This window comes from Phyllobates terribilis, unplaced genomic scaffold (assembly GCF_046119375.1).
Source record: "Phyllobates terribilis strain yellow unplaced genomic scaffold, ASM4611937v1 Scaffold_3__8_contigs__length_932513732, whole genome shotgun sequence".
In the NCBI taxonomy this organism is placed as follows: domain Eukaryota; kingdom Metazoa; phylum Chordata; class Amphibia; order Anura; family Dendrobatidae; genus Phyllobates; species Phyllobates terribilis.
In genome coordinates, this window is record NW_027362763.1 from 323,366,037 (window position 1) to 323,378,780 (window position 12,744).

The 12,744-nt window shown below is 39.6% G+C and overlaps 1 protein-coding gene across 1 annotated transcript in view; it reads left to right on the forward strand.

Annotated features, from left to right (window-relative positions):
• LOC141259323 (probable cation-transporting ATPase 13A5) overlaps positions 1-12,744 on the forward strand; it is a 417,702-nt gene that overhangs the window by 166,728 nt on the left and 238,230 nt on the right. The window contains exon 9 of the mRNA XM_073675081.1: positions 323-454. Within this exon, the coding sequence (XP_073531182.1) occupies positions 323-454 (132 nt within the window). The remainder of the gene's footprint in view (positions 1-322; positions 455-12,744) is intronic.

Genomic DNA, 12,744 nt, shown 5'->3' on the forward strand with positions numbered 1-12,744 from the left:
AACATTTAACCGGATATTTTTGTTAAACCCCTTAAATTAAACCTGAAAGTTGACACTTCAATTGTATCTCAGTTATTTCATTTTAAACAAATTATAGTGGCATGCAGATCTCAAATCACAAAGATTTGGTCACTGTCCAAATATTTCTGGACCTAACTGTAGATTAAACTTTACTATTTTTAACATTATGGTTAAAAAATTACAGCAAAATGGACAGTCACAGAAATAAACTATGTAAGTATATTAAAAGTATTAAACATGATAAAACCTATTATAAATATACATTTTCAATCCAGTCTACGGTGTTTTTTCTTCTTTTCAGAGGTTAAAGAGATTGAGTCCCAAAACCTGGTACCAGGAGATGTGATAATTATATCGGAGAAGAGATTTTTCCTACCTTGTGATGCTTTACTAATAACTGGGGGATGTGTTATAAATGAGGGCATGCTAACAGGTACAGTAAAATCTAATTATTATATATGTTTCAAATAGCACATCCCAGAATGCTATGTAACACCGCTTTAAGCCGCCTACATGGGCTGGGTGTCCAGTAGTTCTCACCTCAATATGGAGTAGTGCTTCCACCCGAATCTTTCTGAGAACTCTAGGAGAATGCAGGAAACCACTGTCCATGTTCCATACACACTCACAAGAGATGATATTGAAACACTTAACAGGTTTATTTATAGGGGATAAATGATGAAAAGTATAGGGGGAATAACGTGTATTGTTTAGATCAGGGATGTCAAACTCAAACACACAGAGGGCCACAATGAAAAACGTGGCCCAAGTCGCAGGCCAACCAGTATACAGCATAATGGCTCCCAAATCGTCCTCCATGCAGAATAATGGGTCCCAGATAGTCCTCCAAACAGTAAAATGACCCCACATAGCTTTCCATACAGTATAATTGGCTCCACGTAGTGCTCCATACGGAATAATGGCCCCACATCGGGGTGGTGGTTCTGGTTTTGCAGGCCAAATATAATCACCCTGCAGGCCAGATTTGGCCATGGACCAGAGTTTGACATATATGGTTTAGATGATCTTCTGCTAAGAATGATGACATTTAATCTAGTTAAAAAAATCATATCCCCCAACAAGCTAATGGATTCCCCATTATCAGCAAGTATAAATGCACCTTAAAAAGTAGCTAAACTTTTGGCAGATTTTTTATATATTTTAAGAACTTTCATTCTGAGCAAATCAGTGGGGGTGGGTTCTAAATCCCGAGATCCCCATCAATCAGTCAAAAGACCTCTTAGAAGTGTGCAGCTCAGGAGACAGGAGCACGTACACACAGTGCAGTACAGATGCAATAGAAAATCATAGGCTTCTGTCTCACTTCTAAGAGGTCTTTAGAGTAATGATTAGTGGGGGCCTCAGGACCCCAAATCCACCAATTTACTCAGAATTAAAAGGCATAAAACATAAAATATCTCCCAAAAGTTTTGTTACCCTTTAAAAGTTTAATTGTGATTCTGCCTGCCTATAATCAGCACTGTGGTTACTGTATGGCCTGCGGCCTGATGACAGTTTGTAACAACAACTTCAATTATCTCCTTTCCATTGTAAAGGTCATGGTAGGCATTGCGATAAAATTGTATATGCCGGGGGTTTACTTGGCATTGCAATTGATTCTTGAACAGCTTGTTGCTGTAATCATATACTAATGATAGTACTGGTGCTGTAATTCTGTACTGATGACAGGTTCTGGTGTTTTTTTCATGTATTGGTGGTGGTTCTTGTGCTGTACTTAAATACTGACGATGGTTCTGGTGCTGTAGTCATATACTATTGTTGAATCTGGGGCTGTGTTCCTTTATTGATGATGGTTCTGGTGCTGCATTTCAGTTCTTATGAGTGTTCTAATGCTGCATTCATGTTGGCTATGGTGCTGTGCGCATGTAATGATGTTGCTTTGGTGCAGTATTCCTGCACTGATGATGGTTTTAGTGCCGCATTCCTGTTCTAATGATGGTTCTGATTCTGTATCCATGTTCTGAATGTTGGTTCCGGTGCTGTATTCCTGTATTAATCATCATTTTAGTAATGTACTCAAGTGGCTCTGTTGATGTATTCACGTACTAATTATGGTTCTGGAGTTGTATTCCTGTTCTAATGATGGTTCAGGTGTTGTATTCCTGTACTGATGGTATTTCTGATGGTGTATTCCAGTTTTGATGGTGGTTCTGACCTTGTAGTAATGTAGATGTAATAATCCTTAATTTATAAGGCATGACAATTGATCACTATAGGGTCCTTATGCAGTACATTGCACACATGGATAATACAAAGACTGAAAATACAGCTGTCAGGGCAAGGCCATGTGTTTGATTAAAATGTAAAATATAATTTATATAGCTATTGGTCCAACTGAAAACAATTATTAAGATGGCAGCTATCTCGCCTGACTCTCCAATGCCCAGGAGAGTTTGCTCTACTGATAGCTTCTGCGTTATCTATGAGAACTGCAGCAAGACATCTCTGGTAGTGGCTTATCTCTTAGAGAAAAAGGGGATATGCTGTCAAAAACTAGACATACCGGTTCCTTATCTCCCTGAACAATCATCTGTCAGGGGCCTCCATACACATTAGACTGTCAGCTGAATCCATCAGTAACAGTGGTTTGGCTCACATTAGTAATTCATTTCTGAATAACCTCGGCACTCAGGTTTTGATTAAAGAAGTGAAATTTTAATACAGTCCATTCATTTACAAAAAACGTTTCTGTCAAACAGACTTTCGTTAGTAAACTGCAGAACATAAATATAAGATAAAGTGAGTTAAATAATAAAGTCCAAAATAAACACATAAAAAAATTGCATAGAACAATACAATGAGGATTATCATTAGCATAATTGGCGCCACACAGATCACATCTACTAATTAGGAAAAGTACCTTTATACCCCTGCGCACTGAAATGACTCTGCATACTATAACTTGTATTTACTGGTACCCTCCAACACCCAGCCTTGCATCTTTTATACTTTGCAGGAGACCTTATACCAGGCTCATACACAGCCCTTGCAGTCCCATTACTACTAACTTACTTGTATCACAGACAGCCTGGTAGGTTCCCTATTTATCCACCTTACTAAACACTAGGTATTGCTTTATCCGCATCCATATGAAGGTCTGTGCTCTCAGATACCCAATTTCCTCTCCCACTTCCCTTCCTACCAATTATGCTAATGATAATCCTCATTGTATTGTTCTATGCAATTTTTTTATGTGTTTATTTTGGACTTTATTATTTAACTCACTTTATCTTATATTTATGTTCTGCAGTTTACTGACGAAGGTCTGTTTGACCGAAACGTTTTTTGTAAATGAATGGACTGTATTAAAATTTCACTTCTTTAATCAAAACCTGAGTGCCGAGGTTATTCAGATATGCTATTGGGTTCGGCTCTTACTCGTGCACCAACATTCAGCAGTGCAGCGATTTGATTCCTATCACATTAGTAATTAAGACTCTCATTCATGTGAGGCTGCGTGCCCACTATTCGTTTTTCAAGCGTTTTTGCTGCGGAATTTCCACAGCGAAAATGCTTAAAAAATGCTTAGTAATACGTGCCCCATTGTCCCCAATGATAATCCGCATGTGCTGTGCACATGCTGCAGAAATTTCCACTGCGGATTATCATTGCGGAAAAATACGCAGCATGTCCATTAATTTTGCGGACATGCAGCGTAATCGCCGCCATTGACTTGCATTGGAACGCGTGACATCCGCATCACTACATGTGCACAAGCGGATATCACACGGTTCAATGTGCGGATGGTACCCAGTTCTGAAGGAGAGGAGACTCTCATCTAGACCTGGGTACCATAGAAGCTGTAAAAAAAAGAATTTAAAATAAAAAATAAAGATTATACTCAATTTCTGATGTGCTCCCGGTGTTTTCTCCCCTCCGTCTGGTCTGCTCTATGACGACCTGTCACATGACTCAATGACATCACTGCAGGTCCTTCACACCACCGCGAGCAGTGCAAGAGACTGGACGCGGCGGAGAAAACACCGGGAGTACATCGGAAGGTGAGTATAATCTTTATTTTTTATTTTTTACCATTCTTGTTCTTTTTTTTTTTAACTAACTTGGTCACACTACTATAAATCCATGCTGGCTGCATGGATTTATATAGTGTTATCAAGTTGTCAAGCACTTTTCCAGGTGATGCTAAAATTGATAACCCGCATGCAGAAATGCATGCAAAAACGCTTGACAAACGCTTCTACCTGGCGGGAAAAACGCATGTAAAAACCGCATGCGTTTTTCCTGCCAGGGAGAAGCGGAAAAAATATGCAGCATTTCTGCATCGTGGGCACATAGCCTAAGACTATCTAGAAGGTATGTCGCAAAAATGATATAGATGCAAAGTACATATTCAACAATAGTGGCTCATCGAAAAAATTTACTAATTAAAAGTTATTTTAATAAAAATTATTTTTTATTATTAAATCTCTAAAAAATCATTCTTATTCAAATGATATAAAATACGTTCTAAATATAAGTCAACATAGTTAGAACATAAGGGGTAAAATGGAAGCCAAGGGGGATTAAACCTGATAATAGAGTTATGTAAACCTGTGGAATAACCTATCCCTAATATAACCCTTCCTGGCCAAAGAGGTTGGCAACCTAAATTGCGCATATGGCGCCCTCACTCAACAATGGCTGGCCCTAATATCGCCTAGTCAGCCGTAATAAAACTAATGTCCCCTGGACTAGTAGTGTATGTATCCAATAGCCTGTATTTAAGTAATTCAAGGTGTAGCTACAGGACTGTTGGAATAATACGTATCAAAATACTCTACTGGTAGGTTAACCTTACGTCAAATCAAGCCATTGGACTAGTCCAAAGTAATGATGAAAATGACTAGTTGTTAACAATAGCCTTTACAGATATATATACAGTATATATATATATACAGTACAGACCAAAAGTTTGGACACACCTTCTCATTTAAAGATTTTTCTGTATTTTCATAACTATGAAAATTATACATTCACACTGAAGGCATCAAAACTATGAATTAACACATGTGGAATTATATACTTAACAAAAAAGTGTGAAACAACTGAAAATATGTCTTATATTCTAGGTTCTTCAAAGTAGCCACCTTTTGCTTTGATGACTGCTTTGCACACTCTTGGCATTCTCTCGATGAGCTTCAAGAGGTAGTCACCGGAAATGGTTTTCACTGTCAGGTGTAATAAGTGGGATTTCTTGCCTTATAAATGGGGTTGGGACCATCAGTTGTGTTGTGCAGAAGTCTGGTGGATACACAGCTGATAGTCCTACTGAATAGACTGTTAGAATTTGTATTATGGCAAGAAAAAAGCTGCTAAGTAAAGAAAAACGAGTGGCCATCGTTATGGTAAGAAATGAAGGTCAGTCAGTGCGAAAAATTGGGAAAACTTTGAAAGTGTCCCCAAGTGCGGTTGCAAAAACCATCAAGCGCTACAAAGAAACTGGCTTACATGAGGACCGCCCCAGGAAAGGAAGACCAAGAGTCACCTCTGCTTCTGAGGATAAGTTTATCCGAGTCACCAGCATCAGAAATCGCAGGTTAACAGCAGCTCAGATTAGAGACCAGGTCAATGCCACACAGAGTTCTAGCAGCAGACATATCTCTACAACAACTGTTAAGAGGAGACTTTGTGCAGCAGGCCTTCATGGTAAAATAGCTGCTAGGAAACCACTGCTAAGGACAGGCAACAAGCAGAAGAGACTTGTTTCTGCTAAAGAACCCAAGGGATGGACATTAGACCAGTGGAAATCTGCGCTTTGGTCTGATGAGTCCAAATTTGAGATCTTTGGTTCCAACCACCATGTCTTTGTGCGATGCAGAAAAGGTGAACAGATGGACTCTACATGCCTGGTTCCCACCGTGAAGCATGGAGGAGGAGGTGTGATGGTGTGGGGGTGCTTTGCTGGTGACACTGTTGGGGATTTATTCAAAATTGAAGGCATACTGAACCAGCATGGCTACCACAGCATCTTGCAGCGGCATGCTATTCCATCCGGTTTGCGTTTAGTTGAACCATCATTTATTTTTCAACAGGACAATGACCCCAAACACACCTCCAGGCTGTGTAAGGGCTATTTGACCAAGAAGGAGAGTGATGGGGTGCTACGCCAGATGACCTGGCCTCCACAGTCACCAGACCTGAACCCAATCGAGATGGTTTGGGGTGAGCTGGACCGCAGAGTGAAGGCAAAAGGGCCAACAAGTGCAAAGCATCTCTGGGAACTCCTTCAAGATTGTTGGAAGACCATTTCCGGTGACTACCTCTTGAAGCTCATCAAGAGAATGCCAAGAGTGTGCAAAGCAGTCATCAAAGCAAAAGGTGGCTACTTTGAAGAACCTAGAATATAAGACATATTTTCAGTTGTTTCACACTTTTTTGTTAAGTATATAATTCCACATGTGTTAATTCATAGTTTTGATGCCTTCAGTGTGAATGTACAATTTTCATAGTCATGAAAATAAAGAAAAATCTGTAAATGAGAAGGTGTGTCCAAACTTTTGGTCTGTACTGTATATATATATATATATATATATATACTGTATAATCAGATCTAATATCATATTCTTCTATTTAATATCATAGACCAGCCTCTATAAAGGAGGAATATATTAGATAATGAAAACAGTGTCAAAAAAGATAGTCAGCTTATCCCAAGAGAGGTATACCCTGTACAGCCAGGTACAGTATTGACAACAGCTAGTCAGTGTTGTAACTAGACTTTAATAAAGTGGATAATAATACAATGTACAAACATTTCGGTCGCTTAGGACCTTCATCAGTGTACTAAAACAACAAAACAAAATAAATGACCTATACATCTTTCTTGTCAATATAAGGTATGTGCCTATCCCTTGCCCCTCTCTGCGTCCACAAGCTACTTTCTACAATTAATACATTTTCTCTCTACAGCCTCCTTTGTGGCCTCAGCCCACTCCAGGCAACTTCATCTTAATATACTGGTATGTTCTTCTTCCATTTCTCTATTTCTGGGACATCTACCACATGCTTCCTTCCCCTCCTTCCCTGTCTCTTCCTTTTGCCATTCCAGGTAGCTCATAACCATCATAGCTATATGTTATATATCATATAATGATGTATATTTCACTCGACCTTTGTGACCTTATATTGACCGTCATTTATTTTGTTTTGTTGTTTTAGTACACTGATGAAGGTCCTAAGCGACTGAAACGTTTGTACATTGTATTATTATCCACTTTACTAAAATCAAGAAAACTGATCTAAATCTTCGAGTGCCGGGTTTTATTATAAATTAATACTTGGCTTGGTACCTTACCCGTGCACCAACCTATACCAGGAGTGCGATAGTTTTTCCATAATCTAGTGGCGTAACTAGAGTCCGATGGGCCCCGCGGCAAAATTTAGACTGCCCCATCCATCCTGGTGTGTGTGTGTATGTATATACACTGCTCAAAAAATAAAGGGAACACTTAAACAACAGAATATAACTCCAAGTAAATCAAACTTCTGTGAAATCAAACTATCCATTTAGGAAGCAACACTGAATGACAATCAATTTCACATGCTGTTCTGCAAATGGAATAGAAAATACATGGAAATTACTGGCAATTATCAAGACACCCTCAATAAAGGAGTGGTTCTGCAGGTGGGGACCACAGACCACATCTCAGTACCAATGCTTTCTGGCTGATGTTTTGGTCACTTTTGAATGTTGGTTGTGCTTTCACATAGAGATGAGCGTTGTTCTACTCGAACTGTTCGCCAATCTCAAATTCGAGCTGTTTTGGGCGGTGTTCGAGCCGTTCGGCGAACACGAACGATTTGAGAAAAATTCGGCTGTTCGAGGTTATGTTCGATAACTGTTCGTGCACCAAAATCATAACTGGATTTTTTCTCAGTAATGATGAAAATTAATGTTAATACGCAGTTTGAGTGTACAGCGGGGTGGGGGGAGGGGCAGGGGATGGATCTCTGCAGGAATAATGAAGATCTCCATTTTTTTTTCTCTTTCCCGCATTTGCAGTGGGGAGGTGCAGTCTGTCAGCCTATCAGCAGCGCACACACGGAGCGAACTGCTGTTTTTCACACAAGCAAGGGCATGTGTCATTGGCAGTGTATGTCACATGTCCTTGCCCTATAAGACCAAGCCATTTTCCCCGTCGCCACCATTTTCTCACTGCTGCAGCTGCGTGTTAGACGGCACCGCTGTTGCTGTGTGCGCTATACCTTGTTAATTTCAAGCCAATTTTCACACAAATCTACAGATAGCTTGGGAGTAGGGAATAGTTGTGATTGCAGTCCTTTTAAGGACTAGGTTACAGCATTTCCTACGACTTTTATCAGGCAGGTCTGTGCTCTTAAATAGATAGATTGTGGGAGTAAAGACTAATTGTAATTGCAGTCCTTTTCAGGACTAGGTTACATCAGTTCCTATCAGTTTTTGCCAGGCAGGTCTGTGCCAGTGCTGTGCAAGTTTTTTTCACAGCATTTGGCTGAATCTAGCAAAGCTAATCCTTTTTGGCCTATTGCAGAGTGTGTTAGTCAGTGGAGTAGCCTATCTGTGTTGCAAGATATACCACCTGTGTATAGAATACCAATTTTTTTACTGCACCTAGTGAAGTAAAATCTTTTGGGCATAGCATCATTCTATTAGTCCATCTATACTGACCTACATCAGGTTGCAAATTGACTATAATTTTTTTATGCATCTAGCTCTGAAAAAATATTTGGGCTTCTAGCAGTGTGTGGGACTTGTTCTATTAGTCCATCTATACTGACCTCCATCAGGTTGCAAACTGAATATAATTTTTTTCTGCATCTAGCTCTGAAAAAATATTTGGCCTTCTAGCAGTGTGTGGGACTTTCTCTATTAGTCCATCTATACTGACCTCCATCAGGTTGCAAATTAAAAATAATTTTTATCTGCATCTAGATCTGAAAAAATATTTGGCCTTCTAGCAGTGTGTGGGACTTTCTCTATTAGTCCATCTATACTGACCTCCGTCAGGTTGCAAATTAAAAATCATTTTTATCTGCATCTACCTCTGAAAAAATATTTGGGCTTCTAGCTGTGTGTGGGACTTGTTCTATTAGTCCATCTATACTGACCTCCATCAGGTTGCAAACTGAATATAATTTTTTTCTGCATCTAGCTCTGAAAAAATATTTGGCCTTCTAGCAGTGTGTGGGACTTTCTCTATTAGTCCATCTATACTGACCTCCATCAGGTTGCAAACTGAATATATTTTTTTCTGCATCTACCTCTGAAAAAATATTGGGCTTCTAGCTGTGTGTGGGACTTGTTCTATTAATCCATCTATACAGACCTCCATCAGGTTGCAAACTGAATATATTTTTTTTCTGCATCTACCTCTGAAAAAATATTGGGCTTCTAGCTGTGTGTGGGACTTGTTCTATTAATCCATCTATACAGACCTCCATCAGGTTGCAAACTGAATATAATTTTTTTCTGCATCTCGCTCTGAAAAAATAGTTGGCCTTCTAGCAGTGTGTGGGACTTTCTCTATTAGTCCATCTATACTGACCTCCATCAGGTTGCAAATTAAAAATAATTTTTATCTGCATCTAGCTCTGAAAAAATATTTGGCCTTCTAGCAGTGTGTGGGACTTTCTCTATTAGTCCATCTATACTGACCTCCATCAGGTTGCGAATTAAAAATAATTTTTATCTGCATCTACCTCTGAAAAATATTTGGGCTTCTAGCTGTGTGTGGGACTTGTTCTATTAGTCCATCTATACTGACCTCCATCAGGTTGCAAACTGAATATAATTTTTTTCTGCATCTAGCTCTGAAAAAATATTTGGCCTTCTAGTAGTGTGTGGGACTTTCTCTATTAGTCCATCTATACTGACCTCCATCAGGTTGCAAATTAAAAATAATTTTTATCTGCATCTAGCTCTGAAAAAATATTTGGCCTTCTAGCAGTGTGTGGGACTTTCTCTATTAGTCCATCTATACTGACCTCCATCAGGTTGCAAATTAAAAATAATTTTTATATGCATCTACCTCTGAAAAAATATTTGGGCTTCTAGCTGTGTGTGGGACTTGTTCTATTAGTCCATCTATACTGACCTCCATCAGGTTGCAAACTGAATATAATTTTTTTCTGCATCTAGCTCTGAAAAAATATTTGGCCTTCTAGCAGTGTGTGGGACTTTCTCTATTAGTCCATCTATACTGACCTCCACCAGGTTGCAAATTAAAAATATTTTTTTTTCTGCATCTACCTCTGAAAAAATATTGGGCTTCTAGCTGTGTGTGGGACTTGTTCTATTAATCCATCTATACAGACCTCCATCAGGTTGCAAACTGAATATAATTTTTTTCTGCATCTACCTCTGAAAAAATATTTGGGCTTCTAGCTGTGTGTGGGACTTGTTCTATTAGTCCATCTATACTGACCTCCATCAGGTTGCAAACTGAATATAATTTTTTTCTGCATCTAGCTCTGAAAAAATATTTGGCCTTCTAGCAGTGTGTGGGACTTGTTCTATTAGTCCACCTATACTGACCTCCATCAGGTTGCAAATTCAAAATAATTTTTTGTCTGCATCTAGCTCTGAAAAAATATTTGGCCTTCTAGCAGTGTGTGGGACTTTCTCTATTAGTCCATCTATACTGACCTCCATCAGGTTGTAAATTAAAAATAATTTTTATCTGCATCTAGCTCTGAAAAAATATTTGGCCTTCTAGCAGTGTGTGGGACTTTCTCTATTAGTCCATCTATACTGACCTCCATCAGGTTGCAAATTAAAAATAATTTTTATCTGCATCTAGCTCTGAAAAAATATTTGGGCTTCTAGCCGTGTCTGGGACTTGTTCTATTAGTCCATCTATACTGACCTCCATCAGGTTGCAAACTGAATATAATTTTTTTCTGCATCTAGCTCTGAAAAAATATTTGGCCTTCTAGCAGTGTGTGGGACTTTCTCTATTAGTCCATCTATACTGACCTCCATCAGGTTGCAAAATAAAAATATTTTTTTTTCTGCATCTACCTCTGAAAAAATATTGGGCTTCTAGCTGTGTGTGGGACTTGTTCTATTAATCCATCTATACAGACCTCCATCAGGTTGCAAACTGAATATAATTTTTTTCTGCATGTACCTCTGAAAAAATATTTGGGCTTCTAGCAGTGTGTGGGACTTGTTCTATTAGTCCATCTATACTGACCTCCATCAGGTTGCAAACTGAATATAATTTTTTTCTGCATCTAGCTCTGAAAAAATATTTGGCCTTCTAGCAGTGTGTGGGACTTGTTCTATTAGTCCACCTATACTGACCTCCATCAGGTTGCAAATTCAAAATAATTTTTTGTCTGCATCTAGCTCTGAAAAAATATTTGGCCTTCTAGCAGTGTGTGGGACTTTCTCTATTGGTCCATCTATACTGACCTCCATCAGGTTGCAAACTGAATATATTTTTTTTCTGCATCTACCTCTGAAAAAATATTTGGGCTTCTAGCTGTGTGTGGGACTTGTTATATTAGTCCATCTATACTGACCTCCATCAGGTTGCAAATCGAATATAATTTTTTTCTCCATCTAACCCAGCCAATAGTTTTGGCCTAATACCACAGTTTGGCCACTCAGCTCTGCTCGGTTCCCATCCATTGTTTTTTTGTGCAAACAACTCCAGAGTTGTGAATTAGTTAACCAGCAAAATGAGTGGAAAAAGGCCTGCTGCTGGTGGAAAGGGGAATAGGCGTGTTGGGAAGGGGAAAAAAGGTTGTGTCCGTGGGGTAGGTGTTAAAGCAACAGTAACATCTGCAGAAGAAAGACCATCTTCCAGCCAAACTAAAATGTCTACTTCTTTTAGAGGACAATGTGATAAGATCCCTTTCTTACGGCCACGCCAATCGCTACAAATTCCAGATGAGGCACAAAAACAGCAGGTGCTTCAACGGATATCAAGTTCTCCTTTAAGTGGGCTCTCCTCCACATCAACTTCAACATCACAAATACTCCAGTCCTCAAAGGTGTCACCCCAATCGCACTTGCTTCCTCACAGCTCCCAAATCTCCAGCTGCCCGTCTGAGTATGAGGTAGAACAGATGGTTGAGTCTGCAGAGCTGTTTACTCATACTATAGCCTGGGAATCAGAGGTCGACTCCAGCGCTTCTGTGAATCCAGACGAGGAAATGATCTGCACTGATGCCCAGAATCTTTATGAGTCGGATCCAGGACCAGACGCAGAAGGTTCTGACCATAATGTAGACCCTCATTCCCAAACTGTAACTCCTGTTGGTGGAGACAATGAGGAAGACTATGATGAGACTCAAATACCTGATTGGAGCGACAACTTTAGTTTTTTGTCAGGGCAGGAACAGGTTGGCTCTGAGGACGACGGGTGTGATAACGCACATGGTGATGATGATGAGGTTGGAGATCCCACTTACTGACAACTCACAGTCAGCCAAGAGATGAGGTCAGCAGAGGAGGTGGAGGAAGATGCTAGTGACGACGAGGTCAGGTTGCGCCTTCCTGGACAGAGATGTAGTACTGGAAGCACGTCAACAACTGCATCCTCAAACACAACTCTGCCTCTCACCACAAGTCGTGGTGGCTCTTCAGGTCGCATGGGTGCTAAGCCTTGCATAGCCTGGGCATTTTTTCAGATCGATAAAGATGACCCAACTCGTGTTATCTGTAACATTTGTCAGCAAAAGCTAAGTAGAGGCCAAAAAATACATAGTTTGAGT